Raw genomic sequence first — 15,981 nt, 5'->3', positions numbered from 1 at the left:
AGAGTGAAGAAGTCGAAGGCAAGTGCTTCATCCGCAAGCAGGTAGGGCATTGGAAGGCTGTCCTCGTAGGAATCGTAACAACAAAGGTATATCTCATGCTCAGTTGTTGAAACATGTTTAGCGGTGTTATCTACCAACACCGGTGTGTAGATACGGGATCCACCGATCATGTCTGCAATTCTGCAGGGTTCCAGGAAACCGACTATCCGAAGGAGAGATTACCGTCTCATGGGCAATGCTACTAAGGTGGTGGTCATGTGGGAGACGTCTACTTATCTTTTAGTAGAAATACAAATTTGGTTTTAAAAAATTGTCTTTATGTACCCAGTTTTAGAAAGAATTTAATTTCAGTTTCTAAACTGTTTTTAGATGGATATTCAGTTTCTTTCAGTAATGATGTAGTTATTAAAAGAAATAAAGTGATTATCTGTTCTGGTGCATTAGTTGGCAATTTGTATACTTTAAATCCAATTTCTTCCACAAAGCAAAACATGGAAATTTATAACTCATCTTCTAACTCTAATAAGATAAAAGAACCTTCGGAAATGAACCAAGCATATCTTTGGCATCTAAGGCTTGGTCATATTAACTTAAGTAGGATTCAGAGGCTTATAGCTGATGGACTTTTGAGTTCGATAGAGTTGGAAAATTTTCCAACTTGTGAATCTTGCTTGGAAGGTAAAATGACCAAGAGGCCGTTCAAGGCCAAGGGGTATAGAGCCAAAGAAGTGTTGGAATTGGTCCATTCTGATTTGTGTGGTCCTATGTCTGTCCAGGCAAGAGGTGGTTTTGAATATTTTGTCTCTTTTATAGATGATTATTCAAGATACGGATATATTTACCTAATGCGCCGCAAGTCCGAGTGCTTTGATAAGTTCAAAGAATACAAGGTTGATGTGGAGAAATGACTAGGTAAAAGTATCAAGACACTACGATCTGATCGTGGTGGCGAATACCTCTTAGGAGAGTTTAGGAATTACTTATCAGAGGCCGGGATTCAATCCCAATTGTCTGCACCTGGAACACCCCAATTGAATGGTGTAGCAGAACGAAGGAATAGGACTCTTATGGAGATGGTTAGATCGATGATGAGTTATTCAGAATTACCAAATTCATTTTGGGGATATGCTCTGGAAACAGCAGTATACGTTCTGAACTTAGTACCTTCTAAATCAGTCTTTTCTACTCCCACAGAATTGTGGAATGGACGAAAACCCAGTCTAAGACATATTCGGATTTGGGGTAGTCCAGCACATGTGCTGAAACCAGATGCTGATTAGTTAGAATCCCGTACAGAAGTTCGCGTGTTTGTAGGATATTCCAAAGGAACGAAAGGTGGTTTATTTTATAGTCCTAAAGACCAGAAGGTCATTGTTAGCACTAATGCCCAGTTTTTAGAAGAAGACTATATAATGGATCACATGCCCAGTAGTAATGTTGTTTTAGAAAAACTAAGAGAGGACACATCTACTTTAGTACCAACAGTACAAGATGAAGTACCACAAGAGACTGCAATATGTGTCACACATGATACACAACCACAGATAGTGCCTCGTCGTAGTGGGAGGGTTGTAAGGCAGCCTGAGAGATTTATGTTTTTGGGAGAGTTTTCGGACTTGATCCCGGGTAAACATGAACCTGATCCCTGGTCATATGACGAAGCACTCCAAGATATAGATGCAGCATCTTGGCAAAAGGCGATGAATTCTGAAATAGAGTCTATGTACTCTAATAAGGTCTGGGAGCTTGTAGAACCACCTGATGATGTAAAAGTCGTTGGATGCAAGTGGATCTACAAAAGGAAAAGAGGGACAGACGGGAAAGTAGAAACCTTCAAAGCTAGGCTTGTTGCGAAAGGGTATACTCAGAAAGAGGAAATCGATTATGAGGAAACCTTTTCACCAGTAGTCATGCTTAAGTCTATCCGGATACTCTTATCCATTGCTGCTCATATGGATTAAGAGATTTGACAAATGGATGTCAAGACAGCTTTCCTTAATGGAAGTCTTGAAGAGAACATCCATATGAAGCAACCAGAATGGTTCATTGAAAAAGGCAAAGAGCATCTAGTGTGCAAGCTCAATCGGTCCATTTATGGACTGAAACAAGCTTCAAGATCTTGGAACATCCGGTTTAATGAAGTAATCCAGTCATATGGATTTATTCAAAGTCCGGATGAGTCTTGTGTATATAAGAAGTGTAACGGAAACGTCGTGGTATTTCTTGTACTGTACGTAGATGATATTTTGTTAATTGGAAACAATGTCAAGATATTATCAGACGTAAGGGTATGGTTGTCCAAACAATTTGATATGAAGGACTTAGGAGAATGTGCACACATTCTTGGGATCAAAGTTATAAGGGATCGTAAGAAACGAATGTTGTGTTTATCCCAAGCTTCATATATAGATACAATCCTTGCTCGTTTTAGCATACAGGATTCCAAGAAAGGTTTCTTACCTTTTAGGCATGGAATAGCTCTATCTAAAGAGATGTCTCCAAAGACATCAAAGGAGATCGAAGACATGAAAGCAGTTCCTTATGCTTCGGCTGTAGGAAGCCTTATGTATGCAATGGTATGTACGAGACCTGATATCTGCTTTGCCGTGGGCATGGTCAGTAGATATCAGAGTAACCCTGGACAAGGACATTGGACTGCGGTAAAGCATATATTAAAGTACCTGAGAAGGACTAGAGATTATATGCTAGTTTACCAAGCAGAAGATTTACTCCCTGTGGGTTACACGGATTCAGATTTCCAATCAGATAAGGACAGTAGTAAGTCTACATCAGGCTATGTGTTTACTTTAGGAGGTGGAGCCATTTCATGGAGGAGTGTTAAGCAGAAATGTGTTTCGGACTCAACCATGGAAGCTGAGTATGTAGCAGCTTCTGAAGCATCTAAAGAAGCAGTATGGCTCAGGAACTTTCTAATGGACTTAGATGTGATTCCTGGTTTGCCCAAAATCATCATAATTTATTGTGATAATAACGGTGCAGTTGCAAACTCGAAGGAACCACGACCTCATAAGGCAAGTAAACATATAGAGCGCAAGTAGCACCTGATACGAGATATTGTGAAGCGAGGAGAAGTTGTCATCGCCAAGATTGCATCAGCAAATAACCTGGCAGATCCTTTCACTAAGGCTCTTCCGGCGAAAGCTTTCGATCGGCATGTGGAGGGAATGAGAATCAGATGTATGGTAGAAGATATGATAGCTTAGTCATTAGTATAAGTGGGAGATTGTTGGAATGTATACTGAAAGCCTAAGCTTTGTAAACATTCATTATGAATAAAGAATCACATTTGGTCAAATTGTCTACATTTAGTTGTAGTTGTTCAATTAATTTATATTGTAGATAATATAGTATGTGGTGTCACATACAGAAGATGATATTATCAGTACCTTATAAATTATAAACAGTAGCTCACGACCAAAATGGAAAGGAACAAACCATTAGAAGGTCGTAGTGTAATTAGGTATCAGTTTATCTTGACTGTATAATTACACTAGTACACTCAGAGTGTATTGAGTAGGACCATTTGAGGTCGTTTCTTTTATACTGACTTTATAAAGAAACAAATACCTCGGTTATTATGGAAGTGTGTGCTCTTAATCCTAATATAATAACAAGCACATATATTTGATATTTATTTCTTTAATTTATCAATGGGTGAGATTTAGTTCGATGAATCAATAAGCCCGATAAGTTGGGAAATGATATCACTTATAGTGTGTGTTGTTGATTATAGAAGGAAACTGTGTCCTAGAGATACTAGGTTGATAATGTCCTCAAGAGGAGCTCATAAGGATTGTCATGTTAAACCCTGCAGGTGGACTTAGTCCGACATGATAATAAGGTTGAGTGGTACTACTCTTGGACTAAGATATTAATTAAATGAGTTGTCAGTAACTCACTTAATTAGTGGACATTCGATATCTTAAACACAGGGAGACTAACACACTCATAATAAGAAGGAGCCCAAAAATGTAATTTGGGATTGGTGCGGTAGTTCAATAATAGTTCTCTAGTGGAATGAATTATTATTGATAAAATTAAGTTGTGTGTTCGGGGCGAACACGGGATGCTTAATTTTATCAGGAGACCAAAATCAATTCCTCCTCTCGGTCCCTATCGTAGCCTCTTATTTATAGAGTACTATACCCACCTATACCCACCTTCTATACCCACCAATAGGGGGTCGGCCAAGCTAGCTTGGGAACCAAGCTAGGGTCGGCCTAGGTATAAATTGGGGTGGCCGGCCCTAGCTTGAACCCAAGCTAGTGGGGGCCGGCCAAATTAAATTAAAAAATAATTTTAATTTTATTTTTTATTATGTGAAAGAAATAATTTATTAAAGAGAATTAAAATTAAAATATCTCTCTTGTAAAAAATCTACAAAAGATTAAAGAAAGAGATTAGATCTCTTTTCTTATTTGTAGATTGGTGAGATATTTTATTTTCTCTTTAAAATTATCCACATGTTGATAAAATTAAAATTATAGAAATTTCTTTTTATTAACCATGAAGAGATTTTTAAAGAGAAATTTTAATTTTAAAATTTCCGGAAACAAATTGGGAAGTTTTAATTGTTGATTGAAACTTGTCTAATTTGGTTTCATGATGTGGCCGGCCATTAGAATTTAATTGGGGAAATTTTATTTTATTTTTCTCAATTAAATCATGTCAAGGAAATTAAGGAAATTTTATTGTAATTAAATTTCCTAATTTGTCTAGGCCAAGGAATATAAAAGAAGGGGTGAGGGTGCCTTCATGAGATACAACCTCTATTATTTCTCTCCCTCTTTTGTTCCTTGGTGTGGCCGGCCTTCCTCTCCCTCTCTTCCTCTTGTGGTGGCCGAATCTCTCTCTTCCCTTGGAGCTCTTGTGGTGGCCGGATACTACTTGGAGAAGAAGAAGAAGAAGGAGAGAAAGCTAGCATCTCTTGGAGCTTGGTTGGTGTTTTGATTTTCTTCCTTGGTGAAGCTTCCTTGTTGTGGCCGAACCTAGCTAGGAGGAGAAGAAGGTGTTTGGTGATTTCTCATCTTGGTAGATCGTTGCCCACACAACGTCCGAGGTTAGAAGAGGAATACGGTAGAAGATCAAGAGGTCTTTCTAGAATGTATAACTAGTAGTTTTTCCTTTTCCGCATCATACTAGTTATTGGAAATAATACCAAATACAAAAGGCTTACGATTCTAGTATTTCGAATATGTTTTTCGATGTAGTGTTCTTTTGTTTTATTTATCCTTGTGATTTGATTGTTCTTTTCGGTTAACCTAAAGTTATTTTAGAAAATTAAATATTAGATTTCTATAAAAGGTTTTGTCTAGTCGGTGGTGGTTGCTCCCATATCCAAGAAGGTCATGTGCCTCGCCACGTCAGTACTGGGAACCAATTATGGAAATTAATATTTAATGGTATTAATAACTTAAAGTGATTTGGGTCGAACGTGTTAAGTTCTGCAGGAGACCCAAGTCAAAACCTAAAAGAACAAATAGATTAAGTTTTGGATCAAACGTGTTAAGTTCCGCAGACGATCCAAAATTTAATTTAAAAGAACACATGGTAGCTAGGAAAAGGTTCAGACCTTTGTACAAAATTTTTGTACAGTGGAACCTCTAGGTTTTCCGAGTAGCAACCAACACTATTAAGGAAAGCTATCTTGACATCCACTTACCAAATCTCATAGTCCTTATAGATAAAAGAATCTGGATAGACTATGGCTACCGACGAAAAAGTTTCCTTTTTCAACAAGCCTTGCTTTGAAAGTTTCCACCTTCCTGTCTATCCATCTTTTCCTATTGTAGACCTATTTACACCCAATGGCTTTTACACCATTTGGTGGTTCTACAAGCTCCCATACTTTATTAGAATATATATATTCTAATTCTGTATTCATTGCTCTTTTTAAAGATGTTGCATATTTATCTTGGAGCGCTTCGTCATATGTCCGGGAATTAGGTTCATGTTCACTAGGGATCAAGTCCAAAGACTCTCCCAAAATATGAATATTTTAGGTTGTCTAACAACCCTCCCACTACGACGAGACACTTTCTGTAATTGTGTATCATCTGTGATACGTGTTGCAGTTTCTTGTGATATTTCATCTTGTACAGTTGGTACTAGATTAGACGTGTCCTTTATTATTTCCTTAAGAATAAATTTACTTATGAGCTTATGGTTTATTACATAGTCTTCTTCTAAAAATCATGCATTGGTGTTAACAATGACCTTCTGATTTTTAGGACTATAAACCTCCTTTCGTTTCTCTAGGATAACCTACAAACAAGTGAACTCCTGTCCAACTTATCAGTGTCTCTCATGTGCTAGACCACCCAAATCCGAATATGCTTTAGACTAGGATTACGCCCATTTTGCAATTCTATGGGAGTAGAGAGTTTTAACTTAGAAGGTACTATGTTCACTTCCGTTTCCAGTGTATATCCTCAAAACGAATTTTGGTAATTCTGAATAACTTATCATTGATCTAACTATTTCCATAAGAGTCCTATACCTTCTTACTACACCATTCTGTTGGAGTGTACCAGGTGCAGTTAGTTGGGATTGAATCCCGTCTTCTAATAAGTGACTCCTAAACTCTCCCAAGAGGTACTTGCCACTACGATCTCAGCGTAGTGTCTTGATACTTTTACCTTAACGTTACTCCACATCAGCCTAATACTCTTTGAACTTATCAAGCACTTAGACTTGCGGCTTATCAAGTAAATGTACTCGTATTTTGAATAGTTATCTATAAAATAGATAAAATATTCAAAACCACCTCTTTCCTGATAGTCATAGATCCACACAAATCAGAATGAACCGATTTCAACATATCTTTGGCTCCATACCCCTTAGACTTAAAAGCTTCTTGGTTATTTTTCCTTCCAAGTAAGACTCATAGGTTGGAAAGATTTCCACTACCAATGAACCCAAGAGTTCATTGGTTATTATCCTTTGAATCCTACTCAAGTTAATATAACCTAGCTTTAGATGTCAAAGATAAGATTGGTTCATCTCCAAAGGTTACTTTCTCTTTTAAAAGTTAGAAGATGTGTTATTAATTTTCATTTGTTGCATCATGGAATTTATTGGATTTATAAATTGCCAACCAATGTATTAGATATTTTTCCTCTTTTCCTTGATAACAACTTTGTTATCAAAAGAAACAGAATATCAAGTTTAGAAACTGAAATCTAGTTCTTTCTAAACTTAGTACGTAAAGACAATTTCTCAAAATCCAAGTTTTATTCCTCTCAGAGGATAGAAACCTCCCACTACAATAGCTACTACTTTTGCAGCAGTACCCATGTAAACGGTGATTTCCCTTTCATATAGTTATCAAGTTTCCTGGAACTCATGCAATAAATTGCAGACATGATCAGTGATTCCTGTATCTACACACCAGGTATTGGTAGATAACTCCACTAAACATGTAACAACTATTGAATAAAATACACCTTTATTATTCTTAGTTCTAAGAAGACAGTCCACCTTAATGTCCAAGTCTTATTTTCAATCATTATAATTGGTTTAGACTTATCTATTCTTAATGGTTTAGACTTGGATCGCAAACGGAACTTAACACTATTGATCTAAATCAACCTATGTTATAAATTCAATTAAATATTAATTTCCAAAATTAGCTTCCAGGACTGCATGGCGAGGCACATGACCTTCTTGGGTATGGGAGCATCCACCACCGCCTAGACAAAGCCTTTTAAGGAAAGATAATATTTAATTTCCTTATATAACTCTAGGTTTAACCAAAAAAGAACAATCGAATCACAAATTCAAAAAATAAAACAAAAGAAACGCAAATTTCAAACAAATCCGAAAACTCTAGAATCGTATGCCTCTTGTGTTTTGTATTTCCAAAAATAACTATACAAAGAAAACTAGTATGATGCGGAAAATAATTACTAGTTATACCTTTCTTTGTAAGCAAATAACCTCTTGATCTTCTACCGTATTCCTCATCTAATCTTGGACGTTGTGTGGGCAACGATCTTTCGAGACGAGAACCATCAAGCTCCTTCTTCTCCAAGCTAGATTCGGCCACCATCAATTCTCTAAGAGAAGTAGAGGTCCCACCACCACCACCAAGCTCCAAGGGATGCAAGAAACAAAGCCTCCTTTCTCTCCTTCTCTTAGTTAGAACCGACCACCATCACCAACTCCAAAAGAAAGATGAAACCGGCCACTAAAGAAGAAGAGAAGAGGAGAGGGAGAACCTCTAGGGCCGGCCACACCAAGGAGGAAAAGAGAGGAAGAAAAAGAATAGAGTTCTCTAGCCATGAAGGCAAATAAGGAAATTTAAATAAAAACTTTCTTAATTCTTTTGCCATGAAAAGAAAAATTTTTTTTAATTAAAAAATAATTTTCTTCTCATTATAAACATGGTCGGCCACCTTCTAATCCCAAACAAGGAGAGTTTTAATCAACACAATAATTAAAACTTCCTAATTTGTTTCCTAAAATTTATAAAAAATTTCTCCAATAATTTTTCCCTTCATGGTGGTTTGTAAAAAGGAAATTTTATAAATTAAAATCTTTCTTTTAAACATGTGGATGATTTCCAAAAAGAAAAGTTATCTCTAAAAATTAAAATCTTCTTTCAATTTACAAATAAGGAAAGATATCAAATCTTTTCTTAATCTTTTGTAGAAACTTATAAAAGAAATATTTAATTTTTAAACTCTCTTTTAAATCATGAACATGGTTTTAAAAAGGAAAGTTTTCTCAAAATTAAAATCTATCTTTCAATCTACAAATAAGGAAAGATTTCAAATCTTTTCTTAATCTTTTGTAGAAAGCTATAAAAGGAAAGATTTAAATTTTAAACTCTCTTTTAAAACCATGGTATCCACATAAGAAAAATTTATAAATAAAATTCCTTTTAATGTGATGTGGCCGGCCACATCATGCTTGGATTCCAAGCATTGGCCGGCCACCAACTTGGCTCAACCACTTGGTCTTGGCCGACCCTAGCTTAAGTTCCAAGCTAGCTTGGCTGACCCCCTTGGGTTGGGTAAGAAGTGGGTATGTGGTGGGTATAAATCTCTATATACAAGAGGCTACGATTGGGACCAAGAGGAGGAATTGGTTTTGGTCTTCCGATGAAATTAAGCCTCCCATGTTCGCCCCGAACACACAATTTAACTTCATCAATAATAATTCATACCACTAAAGAATTATTATTGAACTACCGCACCAATCCCAAATTACATTTTGAGATCCTTCTTATTATGAGTGTGTTAGTCTCCCTGTGTTTAAGATGTCGAATGCCCACTAATTAAATGAGTTACTGACAACTCACTTAATTAATATTTTAGTCCAAGAGTAGTACCACTCAACCTCATCGTCATGTCGGACTAAGTCCACCTGTAGAGTTTGACATGACAATTCTTATGAGCTCCTCTTGGGGTCATTCTCAACCTAGATTACTAGGACATAGTTTCCTTCTATAATCAACAACGCACACTATAAGTAATATCATTTCCCAACTTATCGGGCTTATTGATTTATCGAGCTAAATCTTACTCATTGATAAGTCAAAGAAATAAATACTAAATATATGTGTTTGTTATTATATTAGGATTAAGAGCACACACTTCCATAATAACTAAGGTCTAGTTCTTTTATCAAGTGAGTATAAAAAAAAACTTACCTAAAATGGTCCTACTCAATACACTTAGAGTATACTAGTGTAATTTATTAGTCAAGATAAACTAATCCCTAATCACACTACGACTTTACCGATGGTTTATTCCTTTCCATCTTAGTCGTGAGCAACTGTTTATAATTTATAAAGAACTGATAACATGATCTTCTATGCGTGACACCACACACCATGTTATCTACGATATAAATTAATTGAACAACTACACTTAACATAAATGTAGATATTTTTGACCAATGTGATTCTTTATTTCAAAATAAATGTTTACAAAAGCTAGACTTTTAGTATACATTCCAACATATCCTTGGTTGGCACATCTCGACATGTACGCTTTGATCTGGCTATCCCGTGCCACAAGATTATAAGTCCTGATCTGTATCCTGGCTTCTGAGTTCCTACTCGCCCTGTAGTCCTAACCCCGGAACGCCCCCTGTGTCTGACTTAGACCATCTTGTGACCAGGCCCTTTGAGCTCCATGTAGGTCGGACTTTTGACCACCACGTAGGCCTGACTTCTGACCGCCATGTGAGCTTGACTTCTGACCGTCGCGTAAGCTTGACTTTTGACCGCCGTGTAAGCTTGACTTTTGACTATCCCATGGGCTTGATTTCTGATCACATCACCTTTTTGACCCCACGATCGTGCACTGTATCACAGATACTTGTCAATCGATGATCAAATAATTTTTATTTAAAATATAGTGGAAGTGAGTAAATTATTTAAAATATAGTAGATGTTATTACTCATTAAATGTTATTTTAACCAGATTAATATTTTTTAAATAATTAAATTATTATAAAACAATAATATTATTGTACAAATTAATAATTAATTGTTACACGTTGTGGAAGGAGCAGAGACACCTTTACTAGAGTGAGCTCCAGCCCCACCTATCTTTTTTTTTTAAAAAAATATTAGTTTGTAATTATTTTAATATTTCAGCCACACCAAATCCAAACGATTAAGTGTTGAAAAAAAATATTAAAATCCTAAATGAAAATAAATAAATAAAATAAAATATAGATGTATCAAATTATTGAACATGAATGAGTAGAATATAAGGAGTACCTTATTTTAAACTAAGATTGATTTGATAAATTAAATCGATTTAAAATGAGTTAAAAAATTTTCCCCATCGATCGTAATCAGATAATATGCATATGAAATGTAATGAATGTTATATAGTAATGATATGGTTATGAAAACTCAGCTTAGATTTTCTGAACTGTTTTTTTGTGGTCTAAAAGATGGTCTTTAGTTACATGAAAATTAACCATCAGTTATTACATATTGTATTAACTACCTGCTAATTTCAAAGCCGATTATGAATTATGATCGGATAATAGTTATTTGAAATATAGTATGTGCCGTGTACTCACTTTAGTTAATTATGCTCAACCAAAGAGATAATGAAACTATTATAGCAACTAGCAACCAATAATTATTATTATTATTATTATTATTATTATTATAATAGCAGTTATTACTTGCTACAACATAAATTTTAAAATCCGATTTCGAGATATTTCGGATATATATTTTAAGAGGAATGATATTTGTCGCGACAAATTCGCTGCGACACACCTACCTGATCGGTCTGTAGACCGATCGGTAGGTGTGTCACGGCAAGTTGTCACGACGAATTTGTCGCGGCAAATATCATTTTTGATATTTTAAATGGAACATCATTTGACTAAAATGAAAATGGATGCTCATGCAGCGAATTGTCAATGACGGTAGCTTTTGAATTTTGACCATACTCAGTTTTGAACGGCGACTCATTAACCGCTCAGAGGAATCTCCGTCTTGTTAAAGAGTCTTCCGTCTTGTTGTTATATAATAACCCATCTATCTAGATGAGAGGAAAACATCAAAACCATGTCTCCGCTGTGCGCACCACTCCCAGTTCTCATCTCCCTCTTGTTTGCGTCGGTCACCGCAAAGGCAACGATCTCCCCGTGGCCGGAAGGCGATGGGGCGGCGCTTCTGGCTTTCAAAGAGAAGCTCGACGATGGCGGAGGCACTGCGCTGTTGTCGTGGAACCAAAGCTCCCATTTCTGCACGTGGCAGGGAGTGACATGCGGCCGTAGGCACCTGGAGAGGGTGACGGCAATAAATCTCACCGCCGCTGGCCTCACGGGCCAGATCTCCCCTTCCATCGGCAACCTCTCCTTCCTCCGAAGCATCTTCCTCAACAACAACTCACTCCATGGCGGCATCCCTTCCTCCATCGGCCACCTCCGGCGCTTGCGGTTCCTCGTCCTCCGATTCAACTCCCTCGGCGAGGAGATCCCTCTAGAGTTGGTCAATTGCTCGGAGCTGACAATAATCAACCTGCATGGCAATCGATTCGTGGGATCTGTTCCGCCCTGGCTCGGCTCCTTCAAGAGGCTTACTAGTCTTTATCTCAGCAACAATAGCCTCACAGGAGTCATACCTACATCGCTCGCCAATGCCTCATCCCTCGAGGTCCTGGCGCTGCACTATAACCACATAGAGGGTGTCATCCCGGAAGTTCTCGGCCGACTTGCCCGACTCCGCACTCTTAATCTCGGCGTCAACAACCTCACAGGTACAATCCCTACTTCGCTCTACAATTTGACCTCTCTGCAAGGCCTCGGCATGGCGGTGAATCACTTGTCCGGGGAACTTCCGGCTGACTTCGGAAGCAAGTTCCGCAATCTGAGAAAGCTTTTATTGAGCAGCAATAAATTCAGCGGACCATTTCCATCTTCCATCACCAACTGCTCCGACCTCGAAAATTTTGAACTCGCATCAAACAATTTCAGCGGGAGATTGCCTCCAAACATGGGAAGATTAGCAAAGCTCACCTGGTTCATCATCTTTGGAAACCACTTTGAAGCACAAACCGCCAATGACTGGGATTTCTTAGCTTCACTGACCAACTGTTCCAACTTAGAGAGTGTCTACCTCCAATCAAACAACTTCGGCGGGTCGCTGCCACATCTCGTCGCCAATTTATCCGAGAAACTTCAAAACTTGTGCGTGTCAGATAATCTGATCTCAGGGAGCATACCACCGGGGATCGGGAACCTGGCGGCCTTGCAAAGATTCGTATTGAGCTATAACAACTTCATCGGCGACATCCCGGAAGGGATTGGCCGTCTCCGACACTTGCGGGTCCTGGTCTTGGATGACAACAGCCTCTCTGGGCACATACCACCCACTCTCGGCAATCTCACACTACTGTTGATTCTCAATGCGTCCCTCAACGCATTGCGAGGCATGCACAATTCCAGCCACACTTGGACGCCTGCAACACCTAACCTATTTATCATTGTCCAACAATTTTCTCGACGGTGCCATACCGAAAGAAGTTGTCGACTTACCCTTTCTGTCACAGGCCATTGATTTGAGCTCTAATTTACTCACAGGACCGATTCCTTTCGAGGTAGGAAAGTTAAAGAATGCAAGAATTTTCTCTGTATCTAGAAATATATTGGAAGGCGTGATACCAAGCACAATCGGAGACTGTGTCACTGGAATACCTGATCTTGGACGACAACTTATTAGAAGGGACAATACCTTCTGCTCTCGGCAACATAGCCGGACTCAGAACCCTAAATCTGACGAAAAATAACTTGTCCGGCGTAATTCCAGGGACATTGAGCTCCATCAAGGGGCTAGAACAGTTGTATATTTCGCACAATGATTTGTCAGGCGGCATTCCACTGTTCTTCCAAAACTTGAGTTTTTTATATGCCATTGATCTCTCTTTCAACCGCCTGGAGGGACCAGTTCCGACCAACGGTGTCTTCCAGAACATTTCTAGCTTTTTTATTGCCGGGAACAATGAACTCTGTGGGGGCATTCAAGAACTCCACTTGCCTGCATGCCCCATGCAGCATCTAGAAAGAAAAAAGTCCAAATTGGTTCCGCTTCTAATCGCTGGTTCCAGTCTCTGTTTTGTGTTATTGTGGATCATCATCTTTGTTCTTATTTACCGGAGACGCAGCAAAAAAATGCAATCGACACCATTGTCTTCTGGCTTGGATGCCCAGTACCCAATGATATCGTATGCGGAGTTGTCGAGATCTACAGCAGGATTCGATGCCGCCAATCTAATCGGCAGAGGGAGCTACGGCTCAGTGTACAAAGCGACCTTGGATAGCGAGAACAGAGCTGTTGCCGTGAAGGTGTTCGACCTCCAACAATTGGGATCCTCCCAGAGTTTTATAGCGGAATGCGAGGCTTTAAGTCGCATCCGCCACCGGAATCTTGATCTCATCAAGATCATAACCTGCTGCTCTAGCATCGACTTGAACGGCGACGACTTCAAGGCCTTAGTCTTCGAATTCATGCCCAACAAGAGCTTAGACAGGTGGCTGCACCCAAATCTCGAAGAAGCTCATCATCAAAATGCAAGAAATCTAAGGCTGACAGAGATGTTGAACATAGGAATCGATGTCGCTGAAGCGTTGGATTATCTTCACAACAATTGCAAACCACCGGTGGTCCACTGCGATCTAAAGCCTAGCAACATTCTCCTGGACGAGGAGATGGTGGCTCATGTTGGCGATTTCGGGCTCTCTAAGTTCCTCCCTGAAGGAATGAGCAGGTGCTTGGCTGACAGAAGCAACTCATTTGGATTGAGAGGCACCATTGGCTATGTCCTTCCAGGTGAAACCAAACTACTAAACATTCAATTGCTAAACTTCACTTGCTTATCTATTTGCTTTTGCTTTTGCAGAGTACGGAGAAGGCAGTCCTGTTTCCACAAGCGGCGATGTCTACAGTTTCGGAGTGCTCCTAATGGAGCTATTGTCAGGGAAGAGCCCTCTGGACGACATGTTTAAGGACGGGCTTAATCTGCACACACTTGTGGAGACGAGAGGAGTCTTGGAGATTGTTGATCCAGCTTCACTCCTGCGTGAAAATGGAACGAACTCGTTGAATAGTATCGAAGAGTGTTGGATTTCCCTTGCAAGGATCGGTCTCGCATGCACCAAACGCATGCCCGGGGATCGAATGCACATGTCCGATGTCGTTGCTCATCTGCGGAGCCTCAGGAATTTGTTCGTCTGAGATGAAGGAAGAACAAATGGTTGATATTACAGTTTTCTTTTTTGTTGCGGTCAGATATTTTTTTGGAAAACAACTAAATAAAAGGAGAGTGAATAAAAAATCTTAAATCATGGTAAGGTGAGGTTTGGGATTTATAATATGTAGTGAGAGGTTTATAACATGTAATTTATGTTATAAATCTTTTAATATAAATCTTTCTCTCATTGTATAGATGGGGTTTATAGTTTTTTTTATAAACTTGTATCAAAATCTTAAGATTAAGTTTATAAAAATAAAATAGTGGAGAGAGAGGATAAAGAGAGAATTTTTTAAAAAATGAAATTTTTTAAAAAGAGAGATTTTATGATAATAGAGAGTGATTTTTAAAAGAAATAAAATTTTTGATTTTTGATGTGATAATGATGTTATAGAGCATAAAATTCTTTAAGTGGTTTAGGCTACGGATGTCCTAAAAATATAATTAAAATTTAAATCTATTTTATTGTCTTGGAATTAATATAATAGATATAAAATTACGTAACTGAGGCTATAAATTGAACCATAAAAAATTTATTTAGAGTTCTAACCATTAAAAATATTTTAATAAATTTTTATATTATTAATGTGACATAAAATAAAAAGAATTCATTTAAATCTTTAACCGGAGCTGCCTACGCAGAGCTTTTAATTCCAATGGAGAAGGTTGAAACAAGGAACCCAATCGACAGGCACGATCGCCCGCCCCATGTTGGTACGTGGAATTCCGAGGTGCTTTAATTTATTTAAACCCCACGCTTCCCTCACCCTTTCGCATACCTTTCTTCTTCCTCGTCTCCGTTCTTGTGTGTTCGGCAGAAGCAATGGCGGATGGAGCCATGGTCGACTCTGGAGGCGGAAGGGAGTACCCCGAGAAGCTCACATTCTTAATGTTCTTCACCTGCGTCGTCGGTGCCATCGATGGTCTCATTTTCGGCTACGACATTGGCATTTCAGGTGCCGATATGATATTTCTTTTGGTTTAGATCTGGTTGCGTTTTGCTTTGGATTGATTCGGAGATGATCGAGGGATGATTTGGAGTTGTGGATAGGTAGGTGGGGTGACCTCGATGGACTCGTGCATGAGCACCAATCAGTACCGTAAGTTTAATAGCCAGCTGCTGACGACCTTCACATTAATTAGGTTATCTCTTCCTAATAAATAAGATGAACATAAGAGATAATGATATTGTATCAATTAGTAACATGTTATTATATTATAGCAGCTAATA

General features: G+C 38.4%; 1 protein-coding gene across 1 annotated transcript; it reads left to right on the top strand.

Moving 5' to 3' along the window:
- The first annotated feature begins 11,566 nt into the window (after positions 1–11,566).
- Positions 11,567–14,734, top strand: LOC121972647 (putative receptor-like protein kinase At3g47110). Its single transcript, XM_042524298.1, has 3 exons — positions 11,567–12,932; positions 13,310–14,329; positions 14,400–14,734. Exons 1-3 carry the CDS (start codon positions 11,567–11,569, stop codon positions 14,732–14,734), a joined length of 2,721 nt encoding a protein of 906 aa, XP_042380232.1.
- The last annotated feature ends 1,247 nt before the right edge of the window (positions 14,735–15,981 follow it).

The sequence above is a fragment of the Zingiber officinale genome, chromosome 4A (genome assembly GCF_018446385.1).
Source record: "Zingiber officinale cultivar Zhangliang chromosome 4A, Zo_v1.1, whole genome shotgun sequence".
NCBI lineage: Eukaryota > Viridiplantae > Streptophyta > Magnoliopsida > Zingiberales > Zingiberaceae > Zingiber > Zingiber officinale.
The sequence above is the reverse complement of the archived record's forward strand: the minus strand, read 5'-3'. Positions and strand labels throughout refer to the sequence as shown.

Bases quoted from the DNA above. Each gene is read 5' to 3' on its own strand.
- LOC121972647 (XM_042524298.1), top strand. From the start codon at position 11,567: ATGTCTCCGCTGTGCGCACCACTCCCAGTTCTCATCTCCCTCTTGTTT. The intron at 12,933-13,309 runs GCATGCACAATT...GCGTAATTCCAG, and splicing joins GTCCCTCAACGCATTGCGAG to GGACATTGAGCTCCATCAAG. The intron at 14,330-14,399 runs GTGAAACCAAAC...TTGCTTTTGCAG, and splicing joins CATTGGCTATGTCCTTCCAG to AGTACGGAGAAGGCAGTCCT.